This window comes from Chelonoidis abingdonii, chromosome 7 (assembly GCF_003597395.2).
Source record: "Chelonoidis abingdonii isolate Lonesome George chromosome 7, CheloAbing_2.0, whole genome shotgun sequence".
Classification (NCBI taxonomy): domain Eukaryota; kingdom Metazoa; phylum Chordata; order Testudines; family Testudinidae; genus Chelonoidis; species Chelonoidis abingdonii.
The window spans coordinates 30,277,632-30,295,743 of record NC_133775.1 but is presented as its reverse complement, the minus strand read 5'-3'; the positions used below and the strand labels follow the sequence as shown (position 1 = coordinate 30,295,743).

Genomic DNA, 18,112 nt, shown 5'->3' with positions numbered 1-18,112 from the left:
GGGGGCTAGTTATGTTAGAGTTTGCAGGAACATATCCTAAAAGATCTAAAGTCGGATCCTCAGATGGTGTAAATCAGCATGGCTCAGTTGAAGTCACTGACATCCTTGGAGCTATGCAAAATGTATAGGAAAAAAAATCAAGGCAAATGTATAGAATGTAGCTTATGAAACCTGGTGCCATTTTATGCACGTGGCAAAAAATGGTGTTTCTACAGTTTGGACACTTTGTCTACATTTTTCCCATTGTCTGGTTATAATGATGGAGTTCTGCCAACTCTACTTCTTGCAACAACTGGTTTTCCTCTGAGGTCTCCCCTCTGAGGACTTACCAGGTCCAGCTTTGGTTTGTGAGATGTTATGAGATCATGGCTGTGGATCATCTCGAACACAAGTTAATCACCTTTAATATGTAGGAATTCGATAACCTGAAAGGATGTGCCTGAAAAAAAAAATTCATGAAACCCCACAACATATGAGGTCACTTCCAGGGTAAGTAGAAAATGTTACAAACCTCATTACTGGAAGGGTGACTTAACGTCCAAGAGATTTCTAAAATATGCAGTGTTCCAAAGTCATCAGATATGGCTAAAAAGTGCTGCTTTGCTGTAAGATTACGAAACAAAATAAACAATGATGCTATTACTAAGGATGCAGAAAATAAATTAAAATGTTTGTGTAACCCCCACACTGCAGGACATAAGCCAGATGCTAACTGATAGCCTAAGAAGAAAATTCGCTTATAAATGATTCTGTGATTGTCCACTGTAGGTATTTTTGCATCTTCCTCTGAAGCATCTGGTCATTGCCAGATATTGGATTAGATGGGCCAGTGACCTGACTCAGTATGACAATTACTATGTTAGCATCTTTTTAACCATGAATTCTAGTATTTACTGATTAGCTTTTCAGTTAAGGCCTCTATTCATACAGAATTCCGAATATGGTTATGAGTCATTGGATATTAATTTTATTGTGTTTGTGCACAGAGAACCTAATCACAGACTGGGATTCTACTGTGTTAGGCATTCTACCCAAAGGAAAGATGGTTCCTGCCCCAAAGCGCTTACGATCTAGTAAGGGTCAAGGAGCTTGTCTGCAGTTTCCATGATTTCCCAGGGAACAGGCAAGTATAATTTGAAAACTCTTATGTAAAGTTTCAAGTATTTCTCTGACTCTTTATTAAAAATAATGTGAAAGATATTTTATTTAAGATGCACATTTTCAGCCATAAAATACTTAAACCTCATAAAGCTGTTGACAAAATGCTTAAGCAAGTATGCACATCTATCTGTCTTTTTAAACAGAGAGTGAATAGCTCCCAAAGACTCATTTTTGTTACTTTTTTAGGTTTTTATTTTTGCAGCAAAAAAAGCTTTATTTTGTCTTGTTTTTCTAATATTAAATGTCCCTTATTACATATAAATATATTTTTACCTTTTCAAACTTGCTTAATAGAAACAATAATGTTTTTGTAACAATATTAAAAAACAAAAGAAACTGTGCCTAGTTGCTATCATGATAAAAACACAAAGGCGCAATACTGAAAAGGTTTATGCATGTGTTTTACTTTATTCATTGTGCATAATTTCACTGACTTCAATGGAACAATGCACAGTGTGTAAGTTAAGGGTATGCATAAGCACTTTCCAGAATCATGGTATAATTTATTTTTAAAATACAGTGTAGTGGAAAAGTGTAATCACGACAACATACAAGAGACAATCCAGGGTCTGATGCAGGTGATCATTGATATAGAGATGTTCTGGGTCTGGGATGGCTCATGTGTTTTCTCCAGTAGGTCCCAAATATCAATATGTCCATCTTCTCTACCAATGAAGAAAACTCCTGCTCTCGATAAGGACCAATGTCCTACAGTATATCTTTTTGATGAGCAGCATGATTGAAGGATTGGGCCACTCTTAATTTAAAAAAAAAAAAAAAGTCAATGGAACAGAAGCCAAAACAATCAAAAACAAAAACCCAACCCAGTCAGAACTCTTTCCAGACTCCTGAGTAATTATGGTGTCAAAACCAGCATGTATATTGTTGACTGGTAAAGAGAAGTGTTGCAGGGAAGTGGAAAAGTTGATGCCCAGTCCTACCAATTGACAAACAACACAAACAAAAAATCTGGGCTTTGCTAGATGCAACTAAAGTCCTGGACTCCCAGATGGCAGCAATAGTAAGAAACATATTTTTCAATATTTGGCTGGCCAAAAGACTGCATCCATTCCTCACTGATATGGATGCTACCATAGCCATCCTTGCCTTTGCTATCTTTAGACTAAAATGGTGCATTTCCTTTTCCCTATAACTAGTCACTTTGCCCTTTGGTGTGCTATAACTCCAAAGGGAGAAAAGAGAGAGTGAATTCTTGTTTGTGTCTATTACTCTGTTGTTCAAATTACTTTTGTTTAATAGGGGTTCCTTAACCCTGTTGTATTGTTTAGCACATCCTACCTCTACTCTCAGGCTCCTCTGACTCACAACAGACTGCTTGAAATGGAAAGAGCCTGGGCAGAAGCCACAACTGTCACAAAAGCTGGTATTAGAGAAAGTTGCTTCCTCCGTTGGAGCTAAGTTTACAACACTATTCTTAAAAGCTTCCCTCTGGCAGGAGAAAATAACTTATTTTTTTTTAACCCAATTTATTTTCAAACTGGCCAGCTCTGCCATCTACCATAATTTCCGTGAGTATTGTCCTTCAGGCTATATCCTGTTGTTACTCTATTCTTTTCTCCATCAACTACAGTATGTCTGTTGCCAAAGTAACTTACTGTAACACCTTCTTTCCATATGGCAAAATTCCAGCCTCCAACACTAAGAATGATGTCTTTGAAAAATGGAGATCTTTGTATAGTATGGACAATTCCATCATGGATGGTGTATTTGTTAGCTGGTTTCTGACCTAAGGGAATGAAAAGGACAATTATTTACTTGTAACTCTAGTTTTCTGAAGATAGTGAAATTGATCCTACAATCCTCAGCCTAGTAGGAGTTTTTCTGGAATAACTACTGCAGGATTGGATCCATTATCTTTATAGATTCCCTCTTCTGGGTTTTTGTGCCTCAGATCCGTGTGCTCTGAAGCTGACTAGCACAGATAAAAGCAGCCTCAACCCAAATGTATGTCTCCAGTTTTCCCCAAGAAAATCGTGATATCAAACTTCCATAGTTGTGCCTGCCCTGCCAGTTGGTTAAAACATTTGAGTACCTGATTACAGGCCCTTGCATTTTGATTAATACAATCTCTTCTCTTTAAGTCTCTGTTCTAATTTTCTAATAACTCTCAGGCATTTGTCCCCAAGGAAGGAGATCCTAGTGGGGCACTGTAGAAGGTGCTCTACTTGTCTTCAGAGAATTTTCATTAATTCATACATTAGTTTTATCATTATTTGCTTTATTGTTCAGTGTACATTTCTGTGAGATACTGATACCATTTGAGAAGTTTTTAAAATATGCTTTTTATTTATGTCTATACATTTAATATCTTTAGCCATCATCCTAGAAAACTGTTAGAGTTCAGCAAGCATTTCTTAGTTCAGGATAGAAACAATAGGACATTAAAATGCAACTTAAAACTTCTAGCTTCTCACAACATAACCCTCTTTATTGAATCCCTCAGTTACAAACACTGGAATATTTTTAGTATCCATCAATTAAATGCAAAAGCTACACTAATGCAGTTAAAATTAAAAAGTCAGAAAATATAGAAGTTTGGATTCCTACAGCAACATTGTCAGCCAAGTTGCATGACATACATACTACATATTTCCTTTGTTTTAATATTGTTAAATGAATGGTTTAATATTTAATATAGTATCATTTCAGTTTCTCATATATACCAAAAGCTACTCAGAATGTACCGTGTGGCTAAGCTAATGTCACTCTAAGGACCTATTGGATTTGCAGACATTTTCATTTTAACTGTCCAGCCAAATGATGTATTAATACAGGTTTTTCAATTAATGTTATTGTGTTATAGAAAAATGCAATTTCCTATTTTAAATAGTCACAATTAAGCTTTCAAGTGAAAAGACTTGGGAAGGATGAAATTTCTACCACTGCTATGTTCGCTGCTATTCTATGTCTGGAAATGGTCTTCTTCAAAACTGTTTACAGGGCATCAGCTTACATTTAAGCTCCATCTATACAAACAAATTGACCCATTGCTGGCAACAGTTGCAATAGGTCCCATAGAGCTGGTTAAAAACATTTTAATTACTAGTGTAAATGGGACAAAACTTTTCAATACCATTTGGTAATGGTACTGAAAGGGTTTCCTTCATTCTACAGTAGCAGTCAAATCATTCCCCCCCGCCCCCAGTTTGGAGCTCTTTGCTGATGCCAGTTGTCAGCAATGAGTCAAATTCCTATTGCAGACAGGGCAAGAGTCCGTCCTACAAAGCTTAGATCCCCATGTAATAAAACAAGGCTTCAATCTATGTCTGTATCCTCTATATCCGTCCGTCCATTAGCTTAAAAAGACAGTTTTAGTTGATGGTGAAAAACTTGAACTTACTAATCAGCCGTCCTGAGTCACTGTCTCTCTCCATCTTCCAGTCGGAATAAATAACTTCACCATCCTGTGATGCCAGAGACATCAAATAAATGCAAATGGAGGCTGGGTGGAATATTTATAGCAAAAGCTTTAGTCAAAATGTGCCTATTTTTAGTTGGTAAAATTGGAGTCTCTTTATAAATCAATTTTTAGATACATTTAATGTGAACATGTTTTAGCACGACTGCAAAAATGCGGCAAATGTTCACATTACTTTATCAGTTGGGTTGTTTTAATTTTAAAAAAATTGCAATTACCGATCAGCATTTATAGGGCATTCTTCATGTAGAGCTGGAGTAGTTCACATGTATGGTGTGGACCTTGCCCCACGATTTTAGGAAAAGGTGGCAGTAAGAGGGAAAAATGATTTCCCCAAAATGGAAGAAATGCAGGAAATTTTCAAAAGGCACCCTTTTAAATTGTTCAATTTTGGCAGCTAGATCTAGTTTAAATGGGGTAGAAGCTGGAACATTAGGCTTATTTTTAATATAGGACTAAATTAGGGGAAAAACTGAAAATATGATATAGCTTTCATGAGACCTTTAGGGGAAACCTTGCAATAAATTACTGTCCTAATAGTTCTGGCAATGGGAATAAAGACATTTTGTGTGTTCCTGGTTTTAAGAATTAAGTTCAACACCTTTTGGCTGGGATTTCCAATGCAGCCTAAGAGAATTAGCCACCCAACTCCCACTGAGTTTCAATCCCAGCCTTTAAACATGGGTGAATGGCCCAGCAATCTTTTAAAGTAAAATATTTATATAAATGTGTCAAAATGGGGTACAAAGGCAAGGCACATTCAGAGTGAAAAAACTACTGATTAACTCATAAATAAAACATTTGCATGCACCAGTCCGTGTAAATTGTCCAGCACACTTCCACTATTTTAAAAATTATCAGTCATAGATGATGATGATCAAAATGTTTAACTTACTTCAGTTCCAACAAAAAAGTTGGTGGCAATATTCTCCAGTATTTTAAGAGGTTTGGTTGAAGGGAACCTTAACTGCTTATAAGGATTTTCATCTCCAAACATATCTGGTTTGATTTGGTATTGCATCTTATCTTGAAAAGAATATGGATATAATCATTTGGTTATATAGGGAAATTTACTAGATCAAACATCTTATTTTCCTTACTAAGGTAATTCAAGGGTGAGGGATTAGATCTTTCAAGATAAGAAATAAAGAAGGGAAGAAAATTCCAGAGAAGAGTGAACCTAGTATGGCATGGAATGGAATGTTACCTTAAATCTAGCAGGGGAAAGAGGCTGAGCACATGCAAATTGCTAGCAATAGAAGGCAGGCCAAGCAGTACTCTTGTGGTGCCTACACTTTAGATTTTCCATAAAATCTCCCACAGTTGCCCACCACTGATGCAGCTCCACTAGTGGCAGCCAAAGCAGGAGCACTGGAGTAGGCCAGTTTACACAATGCAGTGGTTAAAATGCTGATGACCAGTCTACACTAGTACTCTCAATGTTGCTACCCCGGCAGAGCTCTAACACTGCTGTAGCAATGGGAGAGGGTGTTCACCCATCCTGAACTGGGTGGGACAATCCAAAATGTGGATTTCAAGACCCAGTCCCAGGCTGAATGACTCTGGGATGGCATTTGTCACAGATTCCCTGCAGTGCCCGCTCTATGCCTTCCAAGGCTTAGGGGCAGTGTCAGCCTGTTGGGGGAGGGGGGCTGAGTTTGGCATTATCCCCTCTCCGCCTTGTCATGAGGCCTTGCCCTTACACCTCCTCTTACCCCGGAGTCCCTTCCCCCCTGGCCAGGCCAGAAGCTGGAGCCAGGCCACAATAATAGCAGCCTTGGGTAGGGGGAGGACGCAGGGCTCCCCACAGCAGGCTGGCTCTTACCACGGCCTGGCTCTGGCTTTCAGCCTGGCCAGGGGACAGGGACACCAGGATAAGAGGAGGACCAGGGGTGGAGGGGGCGGGGCTCCTGCATGTGTCCTGCTTTTGCCTTTTGGAAAGCTCATCACCCTAAATGGGAGAGGCTAAGAAAAACTTTCAATACAGGATGTGCTTGTGGAGACAGCTCTGCTGCAGCCATGTAAATGGATAAGCAGGGTTGTGGGTCTGGGATGATAGAAAAATCTGTCACTTGAGAATCCTAAGCACTGCTGGAAAAAGTGTGATGGAAAACCCTGACTTCAGAGCATAACTGAGTTTGGGCCTAATCCTATGAACATTTATGCACCCAACTGGTCTCATTGACTTCAGTGGGACTACACAAATGAGTAAAATATCTGTGGTATAGATGTATTTGCTCTCTAGATGGAGCTTGTTGGCTGCTAACAGCGAATGTATATTTGTTTCAATAAATGTTTCAGTTGGAATTAAAAACTACAGCAATATTTCTCTTGGTCTTTCTTTTGCTTAGACCAAACTTGATTAGGCAATGTCCCTTTCAACCTGAGGGGAAAAACGTGATCACCAGTAATGAAAATGTCTAATACTTGCTGGAGTCTGTGGAGTTCCTCGAGAACTTGATAAAGACAATTGACAATGAATTCTGTTGTCCCAGAATTCTTACTTTCCTTCTTTGGCGAGGGCTCAGTAGCAAGTTAGAATTAGATAGCTGAAAGATTAGTGTCTCTCTTGCGTTCTCACATTTTTTAGGGGCAGTGGGGAATTTGAAGTTTGCTATGTGAATATTTTAAAGTAGTGAGTTTGTAGAATTATTTATGAACTTTTTATTTACACCAACTGCAGTTAGTACTGGGCAGTACATAAATCTGATCCAGCACATCTTAGTAACAGAGTTGTTGTGCTTCAGGGTCAGTGAGGTAATGACTTCCAAAAGTATTTTTAAAGACACATACTGTCCCATTGTTATTAATTTGCTCCAAACCTTATAAACCTGCCTGATGATCTTTCACCCTTCCAAATCTGCCTCATCCCCCTTCTGTTGCCTTCCCAATTCTCCAAAGACTTTAATGATTTTTCAATATATTCCTTTTGATTGCTACTTTACCAATGCAGGGAGGAAGGATGGTCCACACATTAGCATAGGACTCAGAAGAATTGGGTTCAATTACCTGATCAGTCAGTGACCTGTGTGACCTTGAGCAAATCACTTAGCCTTTCTGTGCCTTAGTTTACCCCGCTCTAAAATGGGGGTAATAGCACTTCTTTACCTTTGAGGGACAAGTGAGGATAAATACATTAAAGATTGTGTGGGAGTAACACTCAAATACTATGGTAATGGGAGCTATACAAGTACCTAAGATAGCACGATAGGTTTGCTCTCTGAATACTTTCTCTGAAAGTATTCTCGTACAGAGACTAATAATTTCTGCTGAAAAGTGAGCAAATAGAAGACTTGCCTCAGGAGTAGAAAATGAAGTAAGGAAAGGTTCATATAAAATAAAACCCCAGATTAATACATTTCTAACAGTGGCTCTAAAGGAGGAAATCACACATAGTACTGACCAAGGCTCAATTCACTTTGATGAGAGTAAGTACTCCTGGGAAAAACAGCTTGCTAGTATAAGCATGCATTTGACAAAGTGGTATTCACCCACGAAAGCGTATGCTCCAATACTACTGTTAGTCTATAAAGTGCCACAGGACTCTTAGTCTGGATCTGTAAAAAGCGACAAACACGGCTACTCCTCTGAAGCTTGCTAGTATGACCTCTAATGAGATCTGATAACCTGTGACCCATTGGTAAAGATTCTGTTCTTCTCATATTGTATGTGTTCATTACCTTCAGTGCCATGATATACCAGTAAATTTAGGAAAACAGATCCGTTAGTTACAGTGTATTTATGTTGCTTATCTTTTATTCTATATACAGAGAAAAATCATCTTACCAAAATACTTGTATCTCAAAAATATAAACTGAAAATATTACCTTGCATTTTGTAATGGAAATGCTCATCCACTAGGCTAATTTTAGTAGGACTATAGTCTCCACTTGTGTCGCTCTTGGCTAGGTTTGCCTGTTTAGTACAAAGGAAGTATTTGATAACTCATTTTGTCAAACACTTGAGGCATATGGCTAAATTGCTTTCTGTTGTAATGCTAAAGACCTGTCAGTCTGAAGTGCATTCTTCAGATTCCACAAACCCTGGCTTCTGCTGCCACCTTTGCTAGCAGTAGTTAAAATGTGACTGTGGTCTAGTCTAGGTTATGCTTTTCCCCCTAAAATTTCTCACTGTTGCCACTTCAATGTCAGCTCCACTGGTGGTAGCCCCAGTGGCCACTCGTGTTTTAACAAACGTGTCTCTAGACCTGCTCTGACCAGAAGAGACAACCTGGTGGTAAAAATGTTCGTATACATTACTACTTCCACTGTAGCCTGCGTTTATTCAGAAATTCTTAGATCATTTTAAAGTTCTTGTAAGTTAAGTTTGGGAAGTGTTTGTCCTATTCTGTTGAGGTTATAGGGATAAAATATGGTCTTCCTCTACACAAATCACAACAAAATGAAAAGGAAAATCACAATGTGAACATTTACATGGTACATTTTGGGGTGAGGGGGTGGAGAGTGAGCCTGTATACACTCACCCCGCAGCAGTGGCTCCTATCCTGCAGGTCTTGACCTGGCTCCCTACTCTGGGCGTTGTGACCTAGTGCACAGGGTCATAGTGCCACTCAGGTTTGACCAGTGGGATTAGGATTGGGGTACTGGGGCAGAGGGTGCTTCTGCAGGTGGTTGGTGCCCCTGTTGGCAGGGCAAAGAGGCAGCAGCAGTGAAGGGATTTAGGTATATTGTCTCTAAAGAGGTAGAACTACATTTTCATACCTTTCCCCCTAAAACCATGACTTTTTTTTTTTACTAAATTTAGCATGATTGCACTGTGATTTTTTTTAATTTAAAAATGCCATGACAACTCTGCAAGATTATACATTATATACAGTACCTTAATGAGAGGTCTCCAGGAGAGATCCAGATGTTTAAAAGTAGTCGGTACATCAGGGGGAGCCTCGATAACCTTCTCATCTTTTGCTTTCTCAGTTGAATTCTGGATAGTAGTTTTGGGGGCTCGAAGATCCCAAAATAATATGGAGCTCCACAAAACCAGAGATTGTAGATTATTGCTCTTTGTATGCTTAAAAATCGTAACTTTTCAATAAGCTTTTGTATAATGTTTTTTTTTTATCTTCTATCTTCAAAATTAGTATAGCAATAGATGCAAGAGATTGGGGAACAGAGAAATGGAGAACTAGTTTATAGCTACTTTTGTACACTAGGGCATATAGTTACTCCACATTTTGTCCTCACTCTGTTCTTAATCATATACTGTAGCTAAATAAGCATCATACCATTTGTTTAAGAAACCTACATACTCAGTGGAGGAAATGCACTCCCTTGCATAGATCCTAATTACTTGGTCTGGGAATGGGTCTGCCGTGCAGGCCCACCACCCACAGCTGCTATTCCAGCCTCTGGGTTGGAATTGCAGCCACAGCTCTGTCAGCCAGTTGAGGAATATAAGAAATGTTATACTGGGTCAGACTCAAGGTCCACTTAGTCCAGCATCCTGGCTCTGACAGTGGCCCGTAGTGGATGCTTCCTGAATGAAATGAGTTGTACCGGCAAAAGGACTATATGCAGGTCTAACTTCATCTACACTAGGACCTTTGCCAGTTTAGAAATGTCATTAAAAACCCACACTAATTGATCTCACTAACCGAGCAAAAGTTTCCAGTGTAGACATGGCCTTAGGTTATTTAGCAGCCTCCTGTGCATAAATGCAGTTCTATGGCCTTCCAGGACAATCTAAGTAGGACCAGCCCAGACATTTTTTCTGTGGCACAAAGTGAGCCTGAAAGAACCTCTGTAAAGCTGTCCAGCTACTTGACCCCACACACTGCCTTTATGTGGGGCGTAAGTGATGTAGTGATCTGTGTGCTGACCCTCTGCAACAGGATGAATTTCATCTATTCCAGACGGCTTTGCAGGAATTCAGAATTTGGTCAGTTATACCATGGAATATATGCTGAAACATTTAGCAGAGAGATGGAATAATAAGGTGTATTTAGAAGAATTTTCAAAGGAATTCAGGAGATGTTTTGTGACTGTGGGTGCCTATGAAAACATTTGTAGAATGCGTTACCAATCAGGAGAGCAGGTTACAAGCTGCACACAAACTCCAGCTCTGTTTTCAAAAGCAATGCCCATTCTGTTAACCTAAAATAATAATAATAATAATAATAATAATAATTAATAATACAGGGAGATGGGGATGACAAATGGCAACAAATTATTATCAACAAAGCTACTTCTCTAAAACAGGCTTTAAGAAAGAGAGCCTCTCACTGTTGGCTGTACAAATACCCTGGTACAGCTGTGCAAGTCAGGGCTCACTAGCCCATTGATATGAAATGAGGTCAATGAGATCTTAAGTTGCTGGCACAACTGAAAATCAGGCCCCCAATTGTCAAATATGTGAGTGCCTAATAGCCATCCTCTTGTAAATTTCATCCTGCTTAAACCAAATAGCAAATTAGTGAAGAATTAATAGTAAACAACTACATAGTGAAATTGCGATTCAAAAAGTGACTATCTCAAATGATACTTACTTATAGTAATTATAAACAATTTAATTTTTATTGGGCTGTGTATATTTTTCCAATAACTACTTTCTCTGAACAATTTCCTCTTTTTAGCTCAAAACAGAAAATCAGATTTACATTTAAGCTTATTCAGAAAATAAAAGGAATAGAAAACAAAGTGCTGATGAAATAATGCACGTTATTGATTCCACTAATGTTTTCTGATCTTATTTTCAGACCTAATTCCCAATCTCAAAAAGATGAAAATGTATGTACACATTGGAATCTTTGTCTAGAAAAAGAACTGACTACTTCCTGCTCATTGGCAAAACTTGCATTTATCAGCTACTCAGCAAAGTTGCATCCATCATTTATAAGCCAAATCCTACTAAATTTTCTCTCACAAACATGGCCACTGAAATCAAAGGATTATTTGCATGAGTAAGGAAGGCTGGATTAAAATCCTAATGTAGTTTGTTTACTGTCTATCATGCAGTTTTGTGATACTGAATTTGCTGACCCTGTAGCACTGATGCTGTAGACCAGGGGTGGCCAACCTGAGCCTGAGAAGGAGCCAGAATTTACCAATGTGCATTGCCAGAGAGCCACAGTAACATATCAGCAGCCCCTCTGTCAGCTCCCCCCTGCCCCTACTGTCTCCCATCCGCCAGCAGCACTACGGATCAGCACCTAACCCTCCATCCCTGCGCCTCCTGCCCACTGCAATCAGCTGTTTTGTGGTGTGCAGGAGGCTCGGGAGAGTGGGGGGCAGGAGGAGGAGCAAGGGCACGGCAGACAGAGGGGAAGAGGCGGGGTCCTTGGGGGAAGGGGTGGAGTGGGACGGGGCCTGGGGCAGAGTCAGGGTTTGAGCAGCAAGCACCCTGTAGCACATTAGAAAGTTGGTGCCTGCAGCTCCAGCCCCAGAGTTGGTGCCTATGCAAGGAGCTGCATATTAACCTCTGAAGAGACGTATGTGGCTCCCGAGCCACAGGTTGGCCACCCCTGCTGTAGACATACCCTGAGTTGAACCACTGGCAAATTTGTATGTACTCTTCTGGGGAGGCCTTGTCTTTATACATGTATGTACAGTACCAAAAGGGGATTGTGGGTACTATCATAATATAATTATTGATTAATGTGCAAATGTATCAATCTTCCTTCCAATGATGTCTCTGCACTGTTTTCTCCACAATCTTCACTCGACTTTAATGCAGTAGCAGCTGAGTCTTAAAAACTTAGTTACAAGAAATTCTCAAGATAACATCCACTTTGGGTTGTGGGTCTGATTTTTCAGCTTGGCCTCTTTTTTGCACACCTCACTAATCCTACCACTTAGACAGCAAATGATCATGTGGGTCTGACACCTGGGAGCCGTCTTTCCCTCCCACACTAACTTTAAAGGGAGCTGAAAGGGCCCTTAAGATACTATGGATGGAGCACTATGAATAGGATAGAAAGAAAATATAGATCCAATTTTTGTGGGTGCAACTTCTATCTAGAAAAAGGAGATCTGTTAGTGAAGTCATTTCTGGCAACTAAATTGTTTAGGTGACCTAAGAAGTTATTGCTTTAACTTCTTGGTGTCAAGCTAGTAATTCCCATAGTAGAGTTAATATATTTTGAAATCCCATCTGTTGTTATCAAAACATCTTTTAATGTAATTCTGAGTAAAGCTATAGAAATCTTATAATAAGGTCAGCTACATATCTGAGTCAGCTATAATAAAAGGTGAGAGTGGAGTACCATCCTAAAGTACAGAGAGCATGAGAGAGACCAGATTGACATTGTTTGGCATTCTAGGATGCAGTCACAAATACTGAGCCCAAGTACTACTGAGATTATTGTAAATAATTTCATCTTGTAACACCTGATCTGCAGTTCACGCACTGATTTGTGATTAGTTGTTTGTTAAAAATATAAAGAAAAAGTCATAAAATATCAATTGAAACTCACCTCAAAATAGTCTGGCAGCCAGTGTATATCCGTTATTACTGATTTATGGCCATATTCTATAGAAGAGACTGCACAATATCTCACAAAATGTGGTTCCTTACCACTTTGTTGTGCTTGTATAAACGTTGGCTAGAGAAGTTTTTAAAAGATACATTTTAAAAGGTATGTTTTGCAAAATACAACATTATCAAGAAATAAAAGGAAACTTCACATATTGTTAATGTCCCTTTACAGTATTTTAGTTCAATCTAGAAACCTTTCTAGGGGTCTAATCTAAAGCCAATAAAAGTCAATGGAAAGTCTGAGTCAGCTTTGAATCAGATCCTAGCATAATATATTGTAAAAATTATGTTCACAATTGCTCCACCCACCTCCAATATAGCATTATTTCTTCCACTGTACTCTCAGGCCTTCATTCTAATTACCTACTTTGTATCCTCTTTCCATTCTCATCTTCATGCCTTCTTCCATACCACACACTCTGCCAGGAATTATCTCCCTCATTCTGTGAGCCAAACCACCTTCCCTCTCTCCTTTAAATCTGTCCTTTAAAACACACTTCCATATACACGTTTAGCACTGGGGAAAATTTCTGTTCTGCTTTCAGTTTATACCATCATCCAATATATTATATTGATTTGATCTATTTGGTTGTGTAGCAGAGTGGTCACATGCTCCTGCCTTAAAAGGCTTAAAACAACCCAGGGGGAGGGTTGTGGCAGGGAAGGAAAAGTGGGGCTGAATGGGGAAAGCAGCCTCAGCTGGGAAGCCGTGCCCCAATTAGGCCGAGGCTGGCTTAATCAGGGCCCAGCTGGCCCTTATAAGAGGGCAATGGGCAGTGGTCACAAAGTCTCTTTCTCTCTAGTGCTGGAGAGGGAAGGGCCTGGCTGCCAATACTGGAGCATTGCTGGGGGAAGGCCAGAGGAGCTAGGGAGCTCTGGCCTAGAAACCCACCAAGGCTGCAGGCCTTGTTAAAGGCCAAATAAGGTACTGGGGTTGCAGAGGGCAGCTCAAAGGCAGGTAGAGGCAGCAGGTCCAAAATGCTCCTTACTTACGATGAGTGACTTTTACACTGCAGTCCGCCCCAGTGAACGGGGGCTAGATGGTGACTGGCAGTAGCCCGAGACTGAGGCAGGGTGGGGGTTCCCCGGGGGAGGGAGACCCAGATTTGTGGGGGTACTGTCAGGGGGCAGCACCCTGGCCTGAAAGGGGCACTGGGGTCCAGGAGGGACTCGGGCCCAGTGGCAAACGGGACACCGGCCTGCAGAGGGTGCTCTGGAGGCTGGAAATGCTAAATCCATGGACAACCAGCAGGAAGTGTCGCACTGATGAGTCCTGCCCTGTGACAGGTAGCTTCCTGGGGGTAGGGCTGAATACACTGTTGGTGCTCAATAAATAACAATACCCTATTGTATCTCTGGTCTGTGTGAATTACAGTAATAGTATTTATCTGGGTTGATGATGTAGATATGAGATTTTGATAGATTTATTTTGTTGCCTCATGTATCGGAATACAAACAGTCTAGTTAGTACTTCATTGCCAGGATGATATTTTCTTCATTTTAAGCCTGCATTCCATTTCCAATATTTATTTCCTAACTTCCTCTCATTTTCTCTTTTTTTATTCTCAGCAGGGCATACTCCAGCACTAAATACAGAACTCAAGTACTAACCATATTAACAGCAGTGTTCTTGCTTCCACCAGCACCAGTTTTAGCATTCTGCAGCTTTTCTTCATACTCAGAAATGTCCCACAGTACAACCTATGAGGAGAAATGAATATCCTTACAAAGTATTTTTTCTGTTTAAATGATAGATTAAAACAGACTTCTGAACTGTAGTATGAGAACTGTTTGAAAGTAGAAGGAGGAAGTCTACTTCTGATGCCAGAACTGGAGGGTGGCGGTTTTTTTTAAGGTATTGCCTCTGCAGACCCTCACTGTAGCAGTCTTGTGCAACAGACTGCAAATTCTAGAACCATCTGAGTCAGTTAACAATTAGGTCTGTGCAGCCTGTCACACTGATCAAGCATTTCTAAGTGTCACCTTTAAAGTGATTGCTGAGGCTGTGGACTGAAAAACTGCTTCTATGCCATCACACCCTCAGGACTCAATAAAGGATTAGACATTTGTGTGGATGATAATATTTACAGACAGGATAAAACATCTGTATAGGATATAAACTTTCATGTTTCATAAACCAACATTAACTAATGAAAGTTGGGAATAAAACTTCCCTTGTCCATAAAACTCTCTTCTGAATTTTTAATTTCCTGGGGTCAATAATATCTTGTGGCTCCACAAGTTAATTATGTGTTGTATAAAGAAGGTATTTCTTTTATAACAGTTTAAATGCATTTCCTCTCAATTTCATCATCCTGCACTTAGGATGGAAGAATCCCATGCACTGCTACAGGCTGGGGACCAACTGGCTAAGCGGCAGTTATGCAGAAAAGGACTTGGGGATTACAGTGGAGAAGCTGGATATGAGTCAACAGTGTGTCCTTGTTGCCAAGAAGCCTAATGGCATATTGGACTGCATTAGTAGGAACACTGCCAGCAGATCGAGGGAAGTGATTATTCACCTCTATTTGGCACTGGTGAGGCCACATCTGGAGTATTGTGTCCAGTTTTGGGCCCCCCTACAGAAAGGATGTGGAGAGTCCAGCGGAGGGCAACAAAAATGATTAGGAGGGTGGGGCACATGATATACGAGGAAAGGCTGAGGGAACTGGGCTTATTTAGTCTGCAGAAAAGAAGAGGGGAGATTTGATAGCAGCCTTCAACTACCTGAAGCGGGATTCCAAAGAGGATGGAGCTAGACTATTCTCAGTGGTGGCGGATGACAGAACAAGAAGCAATAGTCTCAAGTTTGCATTGGGGGAGGCCTAGATTGGATATTAGGAAAAACTATTTCACTGGGTGGGTGGTGAAGCACTGGAATGGGCTACCCAGGGAGGTGGTGAAATCTCCATCCTTATAGGTTTTTAAGGCCCAGCTTGACAAAGCCCTGGCTGGGATGATTTAATTGGGACTGAGCTGGGGGTTGGACTAGATGACCTCCTGAGGTCTCTTCCAACCCTAATCTTCTATGATTCTCTGTCTCCTTGTTTTTGTATTATGGGAGAGGGTAAATGGGGTGCCCAACTGTATCTTTTGTACCATTTATCATTTTATATCCTCTATCATGTTCATATTTTACTGATTTCCTCTTTAGAACCAAAAAAGGAGAACTCTAAAGATGGGAAGCATTCATATTCTAAAGCCACCATGAAGTATAAGCAAGGACATGGATCTGGACATGGCCTGGTGCAACTGGTAACAGGCATTCAAGTACTATTGGTCCAAGGAAAGGCCCACAGTTCTGCTATATTGGAAATGAAGGATAAAGGCAGCATAGCCCACCTAAAGACAAGCATCTACTGAAACCAAGCAGTTATGATCACAGACTGCTTTGGTACCATCTAGAGCAGGGAAGCCGGACTGATCTGCTATACTAGATCCCTCACAAGACCAAACTTCTTTACATATTCTCCTTTCCTTTGACGTATCTGGTGCTGTCCTCTGGCAGACAGGATACTGAACTAGACAGACATCTAATCAAGCATGGTTATTTCTGTGTTTTTTTTCTACGAACTGCTATCAATGGATGAAAATGCTTAGTTTCTGGAACCAAGAGGCCTGGATGGGTCTACAGCTTTCAGTTAGCTTAGCCACTCAAATACGAGAAGTGGACATTTTTAGTCAACCCAGTCCCTTTAGTGGTTGTGGGACATGAAGAATAGTATGCAATACTCCTAAGAGTGGCAATGTGCCAAGGCAATTCTGTGAAGGAGAAACCTAACATACTCATTCTGATAAAATACTTAACAAAACACCAAAATGTATTAAAGAAAAAAATGAGTCAATGAGGATCACTATCTAAACAGTTGTCCACAGTATGAGGAATTTCTTCAAATAAGATCATGCCTATCCTATCAGCATTATTCGGCGTGGAATACGCTCTTGTGCTGTCAGACCTCTCTCATAAGGGGGATTTAGATCCAGACATAGGTAGGGAGCCACTAGGAATGTGATTCCTTAGGAAACTGAAAAGGAACAGGGGAATAGGAAGTAAAGTGCAGGCAATGGGATTTTCTTGTAAATACTTGATTATCTATGGGTTAAGAGACTTCATTGCCCATACCTGCACAATAAAGTTACAAACCTTGTTTCACTACCACAGTGGGAGCTGAAATCTGGGAATTCATCCCACAAGTGGTATGATTTGGCCATGTGTATTTTGACTGTGCTTCACTAGTTTATACAAACTACCAAGTTTGCTGCCATATTGCATTTTCCATTTGTTCAAGAACACTGAATATTCACTATTTAGTGCAATACACTAATTTAGTAAATTAAAATTCAAAAATGAAGATTGACTAGAACAATCAATATAGAAAATAATAGAACTAAGAAGAAAGGAGCCAACACCTGTCCATTCATACAGCCTCCAGCAATGATATTGGGATCAGACGGACAGAACTCAAAGCAGTAGACCTCTTCAGGACACTCCAGCATTAACTAGAAAAAATAATAATCAGTTGAGAAATGCAGCCATGTTGGAAAAATTGTTACTTTGTTGTCTGAATGCTTTGAATGTTTTAAAATCCTGTTTAAATACCTGAGGGTGAATAGGGTCAGAGAAACTCCAAAAAAGAATTGGTGACTTCTGCAACAACAGTTTACCAGATTGAGTAATGCGTTCTTCATAAGAAAGCCGCTCTGTTACTGACACTGCTATAATCCCTGATAGAGGAGAAAACAAACAACCTCATGGTCGATAAAGGGAAAATTTTTAGCACTTCTAAAAAAAAAAACCATGCCCACTTCAAGTGTTAATGGCTCTGTTAATTATTGCTTTATAGGTGACCTGTAAAGAGAAAAAATTGGCTATGTCTCCTTTTTATATACATACCCAATTTTTTTCCCCACTGTAAGTCACCTTTAAAGCAATAATTTTAGTTAATGAATGATTAAGCACCTTATAAATGAGTGGTGGAAGCCCAAGACCAGAATATAACTCAATATTTTTGCTAAGAGTCA

At 40.0% G+C, this 18,112-nt stretch overlaps 1 protein-coding gene across 2 annotated transcripts in view; it reads right to left on the bottom strand.

Annotated features, from left to right (window-relative positions):
- DNAI3 (dynein axonemal intermediate chain 3) overlaps positions 1-18,112 on the bottom strand; it is a 64,014-nt gene that overhangs the window by 12,031 nt on the left and 33,871 nt on the right. For both annotated transcript variants that reach the window (XM_032798892.2, XM_075067771.1), the window contains exons 10-21: positions 17,691-17,815; positions 17,501-17,590; positions 14,702-14,791; positions 13,029-13,157; positions 10,637-10,710; positions 9,440-9,587; positions 8,428-8,515; positions 5,496-5,626; positions 4,523-4,586; positions 2,778-2,908; positions 1,714-1,918; positions 512-603 (exon numbers count right to left, since the gene is read on the bottom strand). In XM_032798892.2, the coding sequence (XP_032654783.1) occupies positions 512-603; positions 1,714-1,918; positions 2,778-2,908; positions 4,523-4,586; positions 5,496-5,626; positions 8,428-8,515; positions 9,440-9,587; positions 10,637-10,710; positions 13,029-13,157; positions 14,702-14,791; positions 17,501-17,590; positions 17,691-17,815 (1,367 nt within the window). The remainder of the gene's footprint in view (positions 1-511; positions 604-1,713; positions 1,919-2,777; positions 2,909-4,522; positions 4,587-5,495; positions 5,627-8,427; positions 8,516-9,439; positions 9,588-10,636; positions 10,711-13,028; positions 13,158-14,701; positions 14,792-17,500; positions 17,591-17,690; positions 17,816-18,112) is intronic.